We start from the raw sequence: 18,151 nt of genomic DNA, 5'->3' as shown, positions 1-18,151 counted from the left end.
GGGAGAAAACCAGGCTTGAGAGGAGGGAAAAAAAAAAGAAAAAAAAAAGTTTAGCAAAGGCTAGAAAGCGTTAATTGCTGAAAAACTGCAGGTGTTGACATACATGCAGCAACAGATTTAGAGGGCCAGCTAAAGCAGCTACAGTCTCACCCTTATCACAGCCCAGCCATAAGACCTTGCTGTCACCAGAGCTGATGTGGATGAATCGGATATGAACCCACGCTTGAGCTGATGCAGTCTAAAGCCCGATACACTAAAGTAAATTCAGTGACACAAACATGTCAATATTCCTACATTTGTATCAAAAATGTCAGACTGTGGCACAAGATTCTCTCTTACTAGCCAGTGATTAGGGAAAAAATAGAAAGTCTAGTTAAATCTTAACCATTTTAAAAGTTCAAAATAATTATTAAAAGCACAGATCAATCTAATAAAAATGGAATTAATTTAAGATATGTAATATGATCATAAAATATTTTGCAAATATATGTAATATTTTATGTCAAATTACAGCTCCTTCATGTGTTAATACCCACAGCTCTGATGTGCTTTTGCCATGATATCAATGGATCCACAGAGCCAAGATCTCTTACCTCTAGAAGAGAGTATGGGGAGTTCTCATACAGGAATGTGTTAGCTGCACACTCCTTCCACGCTTTAACTTCTGACACCAAGGACTCAAGCCTTGGTAAGTAGTCCAGATGCACTGGAATAGATCGACCTCTTGTGACAAGTTCCACTAGTGTGTCTAGCACAGGTACACGTCCTCCAACCTGCCAGATTACAAATTAAAGAGTTGCTTCATGTATATAAGACACACCATTTCTATGGATGACATTGTCACGTATATTAACCGAAGGTAGAGCTTGCAAAAATACAATGTACTTGAACACTTCAGTCACTTTGATACCCATTATTTCAACACTCGATCTTTTCATTCACACAAGAATTAAAAAGAAAATACTTACCAAGAGACAATTTTAAAAATTTGCCAGCAATATACCAAACCCAAATCTAACAATCTCCATTCACAGTGCAAAACCAAATTTATTTTGAAAAATACCCAGAAGGCAAATCTAACCCAGTCCCTGGCTCACCAAGAGTGAGAAGTATCCAAGATGCCCCTTGAAAGGAACCTCTGTTTGTTTAAAGTGACATGGTTATGAGAAGTCCAGCTATAATGTAGGACCGATAGCTAATTTCTAAAATTGGTAAGTGATTTGGGACTGAAGTTAAGAATTATTCATCCAGAATAACCTCAAAATAGCTAACAATACAACTCAAAAGCACAGATACTAAGAACTTCCTAGAAGTCACAGTGACTTCAGGCATTTACTAAAATCTTCACAGAATTAAGCAAATGAAGGAAATACTTGGTATATACAGACACATGCTTCCCCCTATTCAGTAGGCAGGACATCAGAAAGAAAAATTAGACGTTAGTGAAGGCCAAGAACAACTCACTTAAGCCCTCTCAAGACAACCCTCAAACAAAGTCAAAATTTTAAAAGCAAGGACATCTAAAATTTCTTTCAGTTAAGAAGTTCTCATTTAAAGTTTTAAATAAAAGTTCAGTGCAAGAACCCCAGGAGAGGTCAGAGTGGCCTGAAAATATTAGTAGATCAAGTCAGAGTTGACTTTATGGAGAAAATATCAGAACAACTAATATGAAAATAATAATCAACTTATGCCAAAATTTCCAGGCAGGGCTGTGAGAGTCCCACCTCTTCCTGATTTGTGCAGTCCCACTGGCCCCTTGTACTAGTTCTTGTGAGACTGAGCAGTGAAGCACTTCAAAGAGATTACCTAGCCTACAATTACTTACTTGGGCTTGGACTAGCATGTTGTCTGGCTGCATAAACACTACTGCTAACATATGAGAGGAAATAGGCAGCGAGAAGAGTTAGCTACCACTGAGCAGCAGAATAAGCAACGAACCTAAAAATACAAGAAAGGATTCAGAAAGAAAACTGTTCAGAAAAAAAAGAATTACCAGAAGCCAAGGGGAAAACTTTTAAGCATTTTTTTAACAGATTCTTGTGTTCTCTCTCTGCCATTAGCATTCAACTCATTTGAAGATGTATTTCAGAATGCAAAGATAGATATCATACAAAATTGGAAGAAATCTCAAAAAACGGAAGAGAAGGAAAGAAGAGGGAAAGAAGAAGAGGAAAGCAAGTAATTTCCATCTCGCATTTCTGACTTAGCTACTACAAAGTTACAGATTTTGTAGCAAGTATTTTAATCTATCAAATCAAAGGCTGACTATACAGCCAAGAGAACAAGGGACAGCCTTGATAGCGATCATCCTTAATATTTCATTAGTGATCTTGGCAACAAAAAAAAAGAACTGATAATAATGTAATAGAGTAATGAAAGAAACTTGGCAGATGCCATTAATACAGAGGACAATTGAGTATTATACAAGAACCACCAAATCCATTAGGACTGGAGCAACAGAAACAGGATTTTCTCTCTAAAGAAGGAACTCATCATATGTTTCTTTTTTTTTCTTTTTTTTTTTTTTTTAAGAGGGGGAGGGAGGTGGGAGATGGGGAGAAGGAGACAGATGAGAGTCTACTTCTTAAAAACAAGATATTTGAAATATCACTATGATGCTGTGGAAACACCAAATCAATTCTAAGGTGCCTCAGAAGGGGTATTTCAACTAAGTTTATGTCAAGTCTTGGTCAGACCTCACTTGCAATACAGCAGAGCATGGCTTTGGTCATGCTCCAGAAAGGTGCATTTGAAACTCGAGAAAATGCAAAGATACCGCACTTGTCTACTCAGGAAAAAGAAGGTCTATTTTTTGAGAAGAATTTAAAAGAAAACAGTTTGTTTAGCCAAGCAAACATTGGCTGAGAGAAGATAGTCTGTGATTTTTAAATACTTTAGATTTGTTTATTCCTGAATCAACAAGCAGAACATTTGATTGTGTCACCTCTTCTATGCTGTACTATATAGGAGTGCAGTAAGATGACAATCATCTTTTACTATAGTTGTTCTTTAGCTTGCTAGTGTCATTAAAAAGCCTGCTATCTCAAAATAAGAAACATTCCTTTAAGTTAGGACAGTTGTTGAATAGTCCTACCAAAATGACTTTTACCAGCATGCAAAACATTTAACCTTATTTAAAAGAAATTGATGTTTATAAGGATTTTACAAAAGTAATACTTTTTTTTCAGCTGCAGAATGGTGCATGAAAGTACAATTAACAAGTAATATGACTGTTGTCACTAGTGACTCTGCAAAACTTACCTTAAGGTAAAGTTCTGTAATACTGTATGTTTTAAACTTTAGATTTGTTAATAGCTCCTTTATAGATTTATTGCAATCACTTAATTGCAGAGGTGAAGCAATCTAAATCAGGCCCAGAAACAGAAGTAAAAATGAGAGCATTCATTAGAGTGTAACTACCCCATGCCTAAGTCAACAATTGTTACAGATTAAGCATCCTCAATTCAGCAGGATACTGAAGCACTAAGTGCAACACAACAGAGCAGTAATCTGACAGCAGTTAGTATCGCTCACTGAAAACTAAGCAATGTATTTTACCTACCTGCAACGCTTCCACTTCTTGCAACCAATCTTTGGCCTTCTGTACTGTGTCTTTCAGTGCAACACCATTTGGGAGATATGCCGGAATCTCTTCTATCTCTCTCACTGCTGCTACAAGACTGCTCAGTGACTGCCGTGGTCTATAAATAAAACATTTCAGAATGTAAAACACCACTATGCATTTGAAGCTCTTCCATTAATTCATTTTTTTAAAAAATCAAAAGGTAACACCAAATGCAGATGTTCTGTCCAGCAGTAGAGATGATTACTGCTATGGTTTTTAGAAATGTGTACTTTTTTCCAAAAGACTTATAATAAAAATGCTAAAAATATTAAGAAAAACTGTTATACTTTTCTGCATAACACTTTATTTTTGATAAAGCAAAATGTAGATTCAACCGAATGAGTGAGACTAAACATGGCCTGGTAGGATGTATTATTTCTAAATATTTATAAATTTGGGCTCAAAGGAGATTTAACATTCACTAACTTTTGAATGGAGCTCTCTGATAGTCCCTTGGATTCTCAAAAGCACACTGAACCCCAAAACAGTATCAGCTAAGAGACTCCACTCTAGAAAGTTAAAAAGGAGGAGGTAGCTTTTCTGTATTTTAAAATTTCATTCTGATGTTTTAAAAAGATACGAAGTCAACTACACTTCTATTTTGGAGGAGGAGGGTAACACCAAGCTTATTCCAGTTTTATGCTTTACGAAGTTATTATTTTAAAATAGCATGGCTATATTAATGGGTATGAAATGCTCAAATGCTCTCATGATTATGAGGTTGGAAAAAAATTAGGAAGACTGAGGAAAGACACTTCACATACAAGTTTAAGCCACCTTTCTAAATTTCAAGTAGACTGTGTTCCCTCACTTTCTTAGTTTTTAAATCAGAAGGTCAAACCAAAAAACATCAACCTTTTTCTCCATAAGGATGTATCTGGCTCATTTCTGTCTTCCCTGCACAAACTGACCTGGATGAATCTCCTCAATGTTAGAAACAGTCCATCAAATAACAGTATATAGCTGTGTGGACTCCATCTGGATGTGCATACTGCTGTCTGATACCGGGGGAATGAAGAAGATAGAAAGGAAGGAAAAGGTGCCTTTCCCTTTTAACAAAAGGAGGACTTGTACTAAGATACTGCAGCACCACAAGCACTGCAAGCCAACACTGATTTTGAAGAAGCAGACTTGCTTTCCCTCAGTCTCTCATTCCCCAAATATCATGGTCCTTTCAGGATGGGGTGAGTATTTGCCTCCACATGGCAGACTGGATCAACAAAAGGGAGCCCCTTCAGCAATAAAGCCAGCCATTTCCATCTTAAAACAGCTCAGGGAACTACTGTGAAAGAGCACGTTCCTGAGGGAACGTTACTGGTATCAAACGGTTTAAATTGATGTCAGCTTTCTTACACTCTTAAGTATCATTTGACATACTGACACTACATACATGCCTACATCATTTGCTGCTTTTATCTTTTTTTAATATTTATTATTAAAAATTATTATTTTTATTATTTTTAACTTCTCCCTCTCTTTTTCCCCCTTTGAAAAAAATAGAAACAGCATGGTCATCTAACACTAAGAATTTTCATGCAATACTATCATTAATTGGATCGGTGATACTCTGTGTAGTATACACCACTAAGTGAATAAAAAGTAGGAAGTTACAGGTGAATATAATGAATCAATAGCTTGGTTTAGGATCCCAAATGTAAAATGTAGCACTAATATTTAGGTTTACCTGGCCTTTATCAGATTTCTGGCTTTGTCATCCCAATGTTCAGATACAGTAAGGAGTTCTTGTAGTTTTGCCATTGCTTTCTCAACTGCTGGGTAGGGAGCTAATCCAACACCTGAATCTATAAGACGTCTCATATCATCTAGAGTAAGAGAGTTTTGGTCTGAAGAAGCCAGCTGCACATCCTCTAGCCAGCGTGCCTGTTCCAGGCGTATCCGTAGTTCGGCAAGTTGGGGAAGATCAACATCAAAGTCAAAGCTGACATCTAACAGCTCCTGAAGTTCTGCAGCACTCGGCATTTCTTCAGAGAGGAGTTTCTGGCTATGTTGTTGGAAAGCTTCCACACGATCAAGAAGGTCCTGAAATAAACAAATACAATAAAATGAAACAGAAGAAAGAAACCCACAGCCAAATCTCTTAAACTTATAAACATTACTAATAACCTTCCTGGCAAACACTATGTTGCAACGCACATAATGTGAAAGTCAAATTATGAAATTTAAAACATTTAAATAGTGTATAATCAACATAAAGCAGATATTCAAAAAAAGGAATTTAGGAAAGTTCAGTTCTAGTCAGTAAGAAAAAAGTGCTGTTGTAACGGTTTTGGTTTACTCTGTACAAGTTGAGGTGAAAAGATAATTAGATCACTTGTCTGCCTTCCAGACATTCAGTTTTCCCCCAAGTCTCCCCCTTAGCTCACTCTCTCAATCCCCTTCTCTGCCTGGCTTCTCAAGTCCTACCTGCTGCAGCACTGCAGGATGCCAGAAACATTACTATTTTCCTGTAATATCCCATGCTCTCACTTGACTCTCATAGGGGTAGAGAGTAGGTAGAAAAAAAAGACACTTTGCTACAGTGAGGCATTCAAATTCACTGAACTCAATACACTAAATGGTAGGGGAGAATATGTGGAATTACAGAATAATTCTGTTTGGAAGAATCCTGCGGATGTGTTGAGTTCCAACTCCTATTAAAAGCATAGCCAACTTCAGACTTGTATCAGGTTCCTCAAGACTCAGTCCACTGAGTTTGGAAAACCTCCAAGGACAGCAATTCCTCAGCCTCTTTGAGTGTCTGTTTCAGTGTTTGACCATCCATATTGCAAATATTTTTTTCTTTATATCCAGCTGGAATTCCCCTCACTAAAACTTTGATCATTGCCTCTTGTTCTTTCATTGTACACCTCCAGAAAAAGTCCAACTCCACCTTTCTTGAAACATCCCTTTAGGTGGGTGAAATCAGTAATCAGAACCACTCCTCACACTCTCAGCCCTCTCTTCTCCATGCTGAAGAAATCTAGCTTCCTCAGCATCTCCTCATACCTAATGTCATCCACTAACTTGAGGATCCATAGTACTAGATAACTCCACTCAAAACTCCTTTGAAGCAAAAGAGGGATGTCAAATTCAGAGTAACAAAAAGGACTGACAGGAAAATTAAATGTTCCATTAGTATTGTTTTCTAGTCTTGTTTTGAAATGGTTAAGGAAGAAAGCTGAAGAATATCACTGAAAAAAAAATGGCTTTGAAGAATGCCAGGAAGGGCCAGAAGCTGCTGTGGTTCATTTCTGAAGTGAGATTGCTGCAGTGATGAGGTTTTTTGAGTTGAAACACAGTTCCAGTAAGCCAAAGACCACGTTTTACTCTTTCAGACAGTGCAACACCTTATCTCTCTCCATATGATCAAAAGCTAATTACTCCCAAAAGGTAAATCTGTGGCTGTTTGCACTTCACCTAGGACAATTAGCCTGAGTAATCTCAATGGTAAGGCTGGAATTATTATGTATCTGGCTATCATGCCCAACGCTTCTAGTACTACCCAAAATGCCTTTTAACAGCAAGTTCTTCTTTCACACCACTTTGTATTTTGCCAATGAGGGTGTTTGCTGGTAGGCAATCTCACCCATAATGGAAATAAAGCCTTTTTATAGCGAGATTAAATTGTGAACCAACCTCCAGCAACTGTTGGTCATTTATGTTAGCAGCTTAATTTGTATGACTATATATAATTTAAAAATGTTGAGAGTGATATAAAAGAACAGTCTGACTATACATCTTTGGTGTTTTTCTGTTCAAGAACACCAGATAGATAAGAACAACTGTTTGCGTGTCTGGCACTTCTGAACTTCTACATTTTAAAGAGTTAGGTAACTTCACAGAGTTACAATGCTATAAATGAATAATTGTAAATAGGATTTTAGTGAATCTAAATCATATATTCTAAACTTGTTAGAGCTTCAAAAACCATAGCCATAAAGCTGAGTTGAACTGGTTCTCCACACTTTTACTACTATTCAAACTGGAATCTACATGATACCATCTGGTTGCTCAGCTTTGTGTCTACGGACACTGAAGAGATGGTTGCAGCAGTGTGCCACTGCACTTCTTGGTTTTAAGTTTCAGCTAAAGACATTCTTCTCTAAGACAGGAGTTGCAGCTACCCAGAAGTTATGCTCCTTTTCTTCAACCATCCCCCAGTGGTATAAACAATACTTTGGAAAGTCCTGAAATCAAATTCTGAAATATTTTCAACTTGAGAACAGTTCCAGCTGGTGAGTAGATGGTGAATAAACATCACTAGTTGATGGTCATGGGAGACATCTCCAGAAAGCCTGCACAACTTCAGCAGCAGATGCACTGCTAGAACAGGTGTTTAAGTAGCCCGGGTTAGTAGCTTTGGCAAGGGTTCCCTGTACTGTGGTTGATACCATAAGGAGTTATCTGCTTAACAGAATACGAGAAAGCTGACAACAGATTACATCTACAAAGAAGGAAAGTGGTATGAATGTGAGAACTGCCACTCAGAGCATTACTGAATTTCAATTATTCTCATACAAAACTGACTTTATTGTTAAGAGGAGACTAGTTAACTGACTCCAAACTTTTGAGCTGTAGTTACCCAGGTCATTCTACTGGTTTTTTCTGCACTACTTTGTATAACCCTAACATTTTAGTTCCCCCATGCAGTATAAAATCTTCTGAAAATGGACACCAGTGGGTCAGAGATCTCAGTTCTTCAGTAATTCATGAGTACAAGTTATCCAGGCCTGCTAATTGAAAAGTACTTATTCTTGGAGCAAATAGCATGATAACAGATTAATGAAGTCTAAATAAATCACTATGACACATGCTTGAATTTTTTACCCTAGAATTTTCCAAATTACCTTCAGTAATGGTGTCTGACTGAGCACACAGGGTAGAGCACAGAGTTGTCTTACAAACAACCGTAGCTCATTCACAGTCAGCTGATTTTGAGATTTTCCTCCTCCAGAGCGGTACCTGCAATTACACACAATTCAGCTTTGCTGTGTGTCACTAAAACAACATCCAAGCTTCTCAAAAATTTGCTTATGGTTTCTTCTAACTCAAACTTTACTCAGAGATAATGCAACATTCAAAAGTATCGAAGCAGCTTAGGGCTTACACAGATGGCAAAACTGAGTTAGCTACAGCAGAATAAACTATTGTTGAAAAAACTTTTTCATATTAAGTAATACTCTTGAACAACTGCTCAGCTTTGAAAGCACACTTGTTATTATGGAATAAAATCAGGCTTTTTTGCAGAACACAAAGCAACTGTGCACAAACTATGCCGTTATGTTGCAACAGCTATTGTGGTCAGTCCTTCCCCATGTCCATACCAAAAGAGAACAAATCCCGATTTTGAATGGGATTTATACTCACAGTCGTGTAGGCACGTCTGAAAAATCCTCCCTATGCTGCAATCATCATTTCCATTTTTATTGAAAAGCTTCATATAAAATGAGTGGCTTATAAGTGTTACCAAACTGGCTAATATTAAAAACCCCTCTGAACACAAGCCAATATTAACTAGTCTGAGTATCCTGAGCGGAAAAGGAAAGAAACCTCTTACAACGCTGGATTCAATTTAATCCACAATATGTCATTTAAATAAAAGAGAAAAACAACATCTCAACAGGATATGCCAGCATGACTGGAATAGGAACCCTATGAAGAAAGTATTAATTTTACCATTCTGTATTAAAAATAGGTATATTTAAGAGACATGCATATAAAAATCACATTGGGAGCTTCAAAATCCATAGTAAGTTGAATAACAGGCAACAAAATGAATTCAAAGTCTGAGGTACAATATAGGCTATTTTAAGGTCTACAGTGCTCTACTACTATTTGTTGAAATTCTGCAGTAGCTTCCACAAAATGACAAAACCTTACAAAAAATTTATACATGCATGTGTGTAAATATATGTATAAATATAAATACACATAAAACACAAAACTAAACTACAAAGTTGGCTGTTACAGGAAGTTTTTGATAACAAGAGAATACATGATTTTAGAAAGGCATTCAAGAGGAGCAAAAGTTCAGGTCATTAAGCACAAAGATGTACTAGCTCTCTTAACTCCTGGAGACTCTAAGGATCAGCAAAGATACCATGAGGCCTAGAGAAGGCGAGAGGGACATAGTGAAAGCATCACTTTTTACTTGCTCTACTGTCATACTTTACCCTCCCAATATCAACTATGTGCTAAGCTCAGACAGGAAGGAGGGCTAATGCTGTCCCTTGGCCCAATTCAGAGGGCTGTTCACAGAACAATCTTTAAAATAGTATCTACTGCTTAATCACCCATCATCATAAGAATTAAACCCAATAGGGAAGTACAACCCACCTGCATTTCTTCAGGTATTTCAGATAAACAAGAAGGTGAGCAAGAGTCATAGATTTACTCTCAGAGAATATTCATCGTATCTCAGTCTTTCTCTCTCCAAGAACTGTTCTGATTACTATACGGGAGGAAATCCCTGAATAGTACTGGCTACGTGATTAATAGGGATAACATTTCCAGTTAAGTTTACTATATGATTCTTCCAAATCAAGGATCAGAAGAATACACTCAGTCCATAATCAATACACAACAGCCAATGTGATGGAGGCTGCCTTAAGTCCTGCAGATATGTGACTTCACACATATAAAACTGTATTTGATACTACACCTATTTAGGTTTTAAGCAGATTAGTCTCTTTATTGCATCTTCCCACATCGGCTACCTACATCCCCTTCCCCAGTCTTCTAGGGGAAAAAAATATCCATCAAATAACATTGGATTTCAAAACTTTCAGCTTTGAAGACATGCAACTGAACTTGTCCCAGGCATATGGCACTAAAACACTAAGAGAGAAATGGACTGGCTATGATGAAAGGCTTTTAGAGCAAATCAGAAATGTAATCCAAACACTGTCTTGATTCTGGGTGGCTTACACTGGGAGGATTATTCATCACAGTTTGCAGTGTTGAAGGAGCTGGCCAATACACTATGAGAAAGGCTGGTATAGTATCACAGTGACAAAAGAACAGACCTGGTCAAGGAAATGAAGATAAAAATCACTACACCTCCTTCCAGGCCAAGCAAACTCAGACAGATAAGAGAAGAGAAAACCCTTGAAAGAGCTCCTATGGACCAGAGCACCTGCAAATGGCCTGGCTGGGACTTGAAGTCCATCATTTGGAGGACTGAGCAAATACCAAGGTCTAGTTGGGAGAACACACTGACTAGGAATGCCAGAATGAGAACCGGCTCAAGGCTGAATGAAGAAAGAGATTAGGAGTAGACAAGTACTTTGATAAGTATACCATGGACCTCAGGGTTAGGAATTATCTGTCTGGCAAAAACCATGTCTGTTGGAATGCTGAATTTTTCATTTCTTATTAAAATATTTTACTGTTGATGTGATAGAGGCTTTATCCTCTTGTGTTTGCAAGAGGGTGAGTATGAATGTTTAGCAAGTATCAAGTCTTTGCTGCAAACACTGATCCAAAGATAATTAGCTAAAAGGAAAAGTGTAGCTAAAGTCCAAGTAGCAGCTGAGTATTTTGCTGTCAAAGCAGTTCAAAGTCAGCCTTTATAAAACCAGAACACAGAGAGTGCCAAGCTACAATATACCTGCTGAGGTAGGCAACACGCAGAAAACTGTACATGTGCCATTATACCAGGGCAAACGGCAACCACACTGACAATATACTACATTGTTTTTCCACCAGGCATAGACTGTAATGAATATGATGACACATGGACCACTGGCAGATTTTTGGCACCATGGTACAGAGACAAGCGGACTATCTTGTTGGCAGTTGCTTTGGCTGGAAATATCACATTGATTTTTCCTTTCAGGGAATGTTAGAACAAATTTACTGCCCAGCTGTCAAACAAAAAGGAAGAGGTGAATGAAAACTAAGGACATTTTGACTTGTTACATAGAGCAAAGGTGAACCTCTCCATAAACGGTAGCTCTCATAAGAAGACAAAAAGATTGCCTTCCTTTTCAAGTCTTACAGAACACTGCCATTTACCCTTCAGTGATTCAAAACTGTTGTAAACTCATACAGTAACATTTACCTGGTTTGTCTTTTGCCATTAAGAAGCTGCTGTGCAACTGAAGCACATTTGTCTGCATCCTGTGTAACTAGTCTGAGGTGTCGCAGTAGATCATTGTCTGGAAACTTCTTCATTTCTGATTCTTCTATCAAAGCCTTAAAACTGATGAGACCTTTCAGGAAAGATAATATGTTAACAGAAGTCCTCCTTTGTGATGAAATTTAAGTAAAAAGACAACATAATACACGTTAAATGTATTTCTATTTGAATGTCACTTATATTTTGTTTTGAAGAAAAATGAATCACAGATTTCTCACACAAAGACAGCTTATTATAATTTCAAAACCTATTACAACTAAACATTTATGTTAAAACAGGAAATTATATATAGTTTCTTTTGACTGTCACGTAAGCGTGCAAGACAAAAATTGGTAAGGTTCAGAAACTGAAAGCTGAAAAATTAGCCATTTTAATCACGTATTATATAAAAAATGTAAGATACTTACTTCTTTTATTGTTAATTTTTGCCTCCAAAGCTTCATTAACATTGGAAGCCCATTCATTGTATGATTCTGCACGCAACTTCAGTGCATTCATCATTGGATAGAGATCCTCTAGAGTGTATCGGTACCTAGAAGTAGCATAGAATTCAACCTTTAGGGTGAAAGGGCAGATGTCAAAATAATATGTATGTATAAAAATACGTATGTAAAAAAACATGGGGAAGGAAACATGACAGCAGGAAGGAAAGCTAATGAAAGCAAAAAAAAAAAAAAAGTTATTCAGCAATTACTTTGTTGCTATTAAAAAAGCAAACTAATTTATATAGTAACTTTTGCCATTATGCCACCAAGAAGAGCTGAATGCTGAAAAGAAAGAGTCTTTGTATATTAGCACAGAAAATGCACTTTGTCTTGGGGGCACTGCATTTGCAGAAGACTGTGGAGAAACAGAATACTGAGACTAGCACCACTGACAAAACAGACTAAATCACTAGATTATCCAACTACAACAGCAACGTATAGAACAAATATCTCCAGAACATACTATTATTTTGCTATCTGAAACTTACCCCAACTTATATTTGTAGGTGGGACAGGAACAGAGATCTTCTACATGATACAGGCATACAAGTAACCCAGGTTTACATGAACAATAAACAGCAGACATGAAACAAGTGGTTTTACACTTTAAACACTGTCGCTCATCATCAGGAAACAACTCAAAAGCCACTTGCTCTGAGTCAATCACTCCCTGCAAAAGAGAATGCCACATCACTTCGAAGTCTAACAAACAGGTGATTTATCCAAGGTAAAACATCAGAGACTAGATTTATCAAAGGAGCAATACAGTTTAGAAATAATATACTAAAACCAGCAGACAGAAACCTTGGATAATGAAAAAATCAGCTATTCTGAATCAAACTACTGGAATAACATAAAACATTACTTTAAAAGACATTTTAACCATATTAAAGATAGATGGTAAAACAAGATTCATGATGAATGATTCTTTACCCAACAGGCCTTTGAAATCCAACAACACAACTCAGGAAGGTACTATGTAGCTCTAAAATGTTGACAACACAATACAAGTCCTAGAGTATACATCATATCATTGCTTCAATATTCTTTCATTCAGTATAATTTTATTTCCTAGAACTCACCAGTTTATGAACCCTCTCACGCAACATCTTCTCATCTTCAATCATAATCGCCATATCTTTCTGAACAGTAGATGCTACCACAACATCAAGGACATCTGCTTTGGAAGCCATTTTACATATCATCTCATCATGAGAAAACACACAGTAACGGTTTAGCAGACGATAATGTTCCACACACTGGCGACCCAATGGTAACTGCATTGAAAGCCATAGAAAAAAATTGACCTAAGTATGAAAATTATGCTAATATACTACTGACTTGTTACGCTGTTAACCAAAAACTATCCAAATGAAAGCCAAGATGAAACCTAAATCCTTCTATGAATGACATTCATAATTCAGAGCACAGAAGTAAAGAAAAATCAAGACCCTCACTGAATTCTTTTAAACTTGGACTGATTATAACTCCTTTGCAACAAGTATTATGGATGCAAAAATTTCAGGTAGACCCAAGGGCAAAACACACAAGTACCTGGAAGAGAAAGTTCTTAGGGGTAACTAAATGATAAGCCACAGTAGACTCAGAAAGACCCAAGCTGAAAATAGGCAGAGGCTGAGGCATCATCAATGGGGAGAGTATAGACACCTGCCCTATTCTTAGCACTCTCAAGCCATCCTGTCAAAGACAGGATGCTGGACAAGCTGGACCTCTAGTCTCAAACCTATGCTGTGCCATGAGTTGTGCTGCAGCAGGGGAGATTGCTGACTCCATGAACAATTCAAGTTCCAAGTAATCCCAAGCAGTCCTTGAATTAAGAAGAGCTGGGCAGGGTATTCATAACTTTATTTCAAAGCTGTTTGCTGAGCTAGATGGACACTGGTGCCCTGCTAATAATGATGTTACGTGTTATGGTCCTGTACGAAACTCACAGAAGTATAAGAGGAAAAATAAGACCAAACCAAACTCCCAGATTAATTGTGCTAATAAAAGTGCTAATACCGTCACAGTGTAGAAAGGTTTCTTCCAGTTTCACTAATCTCCTACTTTAAAGTGATGGTTTTTTTAATCTAGTAATGTTTTTAGATAGGCTACATTTACAAATAGCTAAGTCCATTTGGGAAAAAATGGAAGAGTAGTCATCTGAAATAGCAAATTCAAAGGATCATTATGAGATTAGGCAACATTATGCATCTGAGCAATCTGCTGGGAAGCAGAAATGATTACTTTTATCTTCTTGGAGGAACTATTCTCCATGTATTTTCATTAAAAAAAAACAGACAAAAAGGTTAATAAATTACTATTGCCTAATATTGTACTGTGTGCCTTTATCTGCTGTTTCAGTGAGTTGAGGGAACCTTGCTAGGAATACTGTGTCAACATATAAACCTTGTCTTTGAATACCAAAAATTTCCCTTCTCTTCTTAGAGTTTTTCTCTAAAAACATACAGTATCTCTGCTATCCAAAAGGACATATTCACACTCAGAGGTGATTTTTCTACTTATCTTTTCAAGAGAACCATCAAAGTCCTTAACTGTTCTTAAGGTATGTCATCATCCAATTTAGATTGTCATCCAAAGAAACTAAAATAGGAGAATCTGGAAAGAAGTGCAAGGTTGGCTTTGTTTTTCAGCTGTAGAAAGCATCCATTAGAGAATTCCCAGTGTAATCAGTAGGCAAACTTCATCCCAGCTTACACAGATCTTAGGATAAGAATGGAATTTGGGGACACAAGAAGAGTAGTTTCAAGAAGTGTCATAGAGTGTCATAGAATTGGTAAGGTTGGAAGGGACCTCTGGAGGTCATCTAGTCCAACCCTCAAACAAGTGGCCATACGGGGACTGAACTCACAACCTTAGCATTATGAGCACCACACTCTAATCAACTGAGCTAAACATAACCCCGTAAGTGTTGGTGCTCCTCATGTTCCAGGCATGCCTGAGATCTTGCTAACCTCCTGCTGTAAAATTTACATCCATCTTAACTTATAATTTGCTTTTCAAATTGAACTTTAGTAACCAGAGAAAGTCCAGTTTGGTGCATTAGAGAATTATCTTCAGTAAGACGCTATGCTACTAGTACCAGGCTCCCTCTGATATGTGCACTACACCTATGCATCAGCAGTAAAACATTGGAGTTGTACATCAACCAGGAACAATTTTGAAACTGCATACATTATGTATTACGAAAAAATGTTTTCAGAACATACCCAGTCAACTGTGCAGAAGTTCACAGCTTCAGCAAAATTGAAACCCTGATTGAAGCCACTGTGATAAGCTCTTGGGAAAGTGATGACAAATTCTCCAGCACATTGATTGGTTCGATAAACCTAAGAGAAAAAGAAAAGACAGGCATTAGGTCAAATCTAAATAGAACTGAAGGCTGCAATCTTCAAAGCTGTGAAAAGAATATAGATTTCCAAATCCCAGTTAACTTCCATGGTAACTCTGGATAGCTTTAAAACAAGCCCAAGAATTACAATTGGCATTCAGTAATTTATTGCATAAAATCCTAGCAAGCAAAGGGATTTCATTCAGACACATCTGCACTCTGAGACTGTGGGTTAGCTTTCTATGCCTTTTGCACTTTGCTAGCTCTGTTGACAATTACACAGGTAAAGCACAGGCAAGATTTGCTTCAACATGTAGCTGAAGGGGGAGAGAATTTTGCAATCTGTTCAAAAGTTCATACTGCTGGAAATCTAATACTTTCGGTACTAGACGACCAGCATGAGAGCAGGCACGTCTTCCTGCATCTTCAAAATTTGGAGTCTCTCAAAGCACAGCAGGCACCATAAATCATGCCATTTTCTCCAGATTTTCCTTTAAGTCCCAAGGTCAGCTAATTGAAAGCTAATTAAGTTGTAAAGGGACATAATTCCCATGAAAAGTTTAATATGGAATATGATGGAAACTGATGAAAAATGTTTTTAAATGGCTACGAACTCTTCCAGGTCAGAGGAAAATAAGAGGATGTGGATGACATATAAAGGAAGAATGGGTTTTGGCCCCTTGCCAGAAACTCTATGCAAAAAAATTTTGTCTGACTGAACAGACACATGAAGAGCTCCTGCTATTGTTTCAAAGTTCATGACTAAACTTTTTATCTGAGATACAGAAATAGAAATATACTAAGGTGGGTCTCCAGAGAAGAGTTTTCCAAGCAATTCCAAAAGCAATGATTCCATTGCCCATCTGTTCAAACTGGCACATACTACTAGACCAGAAAGATACAACACACACGGAAACTACCACAACATCTCTGTAATAAAAGTGGTTGCAATTATCAAATTTGAAGTAGAATTCAGTGCAAATGAAAGAGGGTTGGGTTTGGGGGAGTAGCACAGGAGTCCAACAACATACAGGTACTCCGTGGGCCATCAAAGTATTCGGGTTCATTATGGTGACAAGTTGGTGCAAGAGATCTGGCTGAGATTCAAATAGCTCTGGAGCAAGCTTCTTCATTACATCCTCCAGCTGTTCAGCTGCATACCCTGGGGCTCCATACCACGTTTTAGGCTCCCCCCTGCAAGATTATTAAAAACAGTTAAATATGAGCAATCTTGTAAGTTACATTTTCAGTCTTCTGCTTTAAAATACACCATGTCAAAAGAAGGGTATATCGCCAAGAAGGAGCAAAGACTATGTACCTTCTTGAATCTTCACATTTAATGCAGGTCCCTCCTCCAGGCCTAAGCTTTTAACTGCCCAGATTTCTGAGCACATACTTAAAATATTCTGGGGGGGGGGGAGGGGAAAGACTGAAAAAGTCCTTGGTGAAGTTCTGCTGATTCCAACACAACTTCAAAATCTAAGCTCAGTTTGTCTTTTCTCTAACTACTAATACCATCTTCCTCTGGGATCTAACAATCAAAGCCAGTTCTTTCTGTCTTGAGCATAACTGCCATAAAAGTACCATATGGTAAGTAGAAATTAAATTTCCATTTTATGCAGTTATAAGAGGAGTAAAAGACAACAGGATAAAAAAATCCACATCCAGAGTAGGAACAAAGAACTTTCAGAAACAGCTAAACCCAATGCAAGACAGCTGATAAAATTAAGGTTATGCAGATGTGTTCCAATATATGTCGTTTTGTGTTCACAGTGAAGCTTGCTTGTTGCAGTATATGAAGATGAAAATGCTTCTGATCCCTAATAAAGAAGGAAGCTACTCAGAAAAGGAGATCAACTAATCACTTCCACCTGAGAGTCCTAAAGAGTGGGCAGAAGAATGCTGAGGTATCACTGTTCTTTGGGGGTTCTCTCTCTTTCCTTTTTTTTTTTTTTTGGATAAATCAAGAAGTGATGGGGAGAAGTCCAGGAAAAAAAAAAAAAAAAAAGATGTAACTCAAAAGGCACAGGTTTCGAATCTTGGAATTTATTCTTGTACTCAGCACCTCCGTCAGGGGCAAAGGCAAAAGGTCAGCTAGTCTGAAGGGCTGTGGAAGGACTGTTATGTTGGCATCACAAGGACTAACACAAGCAAAGTTGTTACTTTATAGTGTTAAATGACTATGGCAGCCTCAGATCTGGTCATCATCTTGGAACAATTATACGAGTTCATGAAGAGTAGTTACAGATGCAACTGAAAAATGCCCTGTGTCCTAATCCAATATTGTGTTACTCAAGAATTCTGCTCCTTGGTATAAAGCTGTGTGAGTGACAAGGAATGGATAACAGTAGCTGTGGACTATGCTAAACTTCGACCAGGATATTGGTACAGGAATTCTTGCACTTAACAGATAGTGGATAAAAAATTCTAAAGAATGCCTAAGATGTCAGCCTTACAAATGCAGTAAGCTGAGAAATGAACGTTCTTTCTGCACTGCTACCAGACAGCTCCTCATTCTTGCCTTTAAAAATGCAGAACACAGGCACCAA

General features: G+C 37.6%; 1 protein-coding gene across 2 annotated transcripts in view; it reads right to left on the bottom strand.

Moving 5' to 3' along the window:
- The window catches only part of KDM5B (lysine demethylase 5B), a 59,581-nt gene that overhangs the window by 10,142 nt on the left and 31,288 nt on the right, over positions 1-18,151 (bottom strand). For both annotated transcript variants that reach the window (XM_062594941.1, XM_062594942.1), the window contains exons 12-21: positions 16,634-16,796; positions 15,481-15,600; positions 13,333-13,527; positions 12,739-12,920; positions 12,173-12,297; positions 11,688-11,838; positions 8,473-8,587; positions 5,310-5,665; positions 3,563-3,701; positions 594-773 (exon numbers count right to left, since the gene is read on the bottom strand). In XM_062594941.1, coding sequence (XP_062450925.1) covers positions 594-773; positions 3,563-3,701; positions 5,310-5,665; positions 8,473-8,587; positions 11,688-11,838; positions 12,173-12,297; positions 12,739-12,920; positions 13,333-13,527; positions 15,481-15,600; positions 16,634-16,796 — 1,726 coding nt within the window. The remainder of the gene's footprint in view (positions 1-593; positions 774-3,562; positions 3,702-5,309; positions 5,666-8,472; positions 8,588-11,687; positions 11,839-12,172; positions 12,298-12,738; positions 12,921-13,332; positions 13,528-15,480; positions 15,601-16,633; positions 16,797-18,151) is intronic.

Source organism: Rhea pennata, chromosome 25, assembly GCF_028389875.1.
Source record: "Rhea pennata isolate bPtePen1 chromosome 25, bPtePen1.pri, whole genome shotgun sequence".
NCBI classification, from domain to species: domain Eukaryota; kingdom Metazoa; phylum Chordata; class Aves; order Rheiformes; family Rheidae; genus Rhea; species Rhea pennata.
Note: the sequence above shows the minus strand (reverse complement) of the source record. Positions and strands in the feature narration are given on the sequence as shown.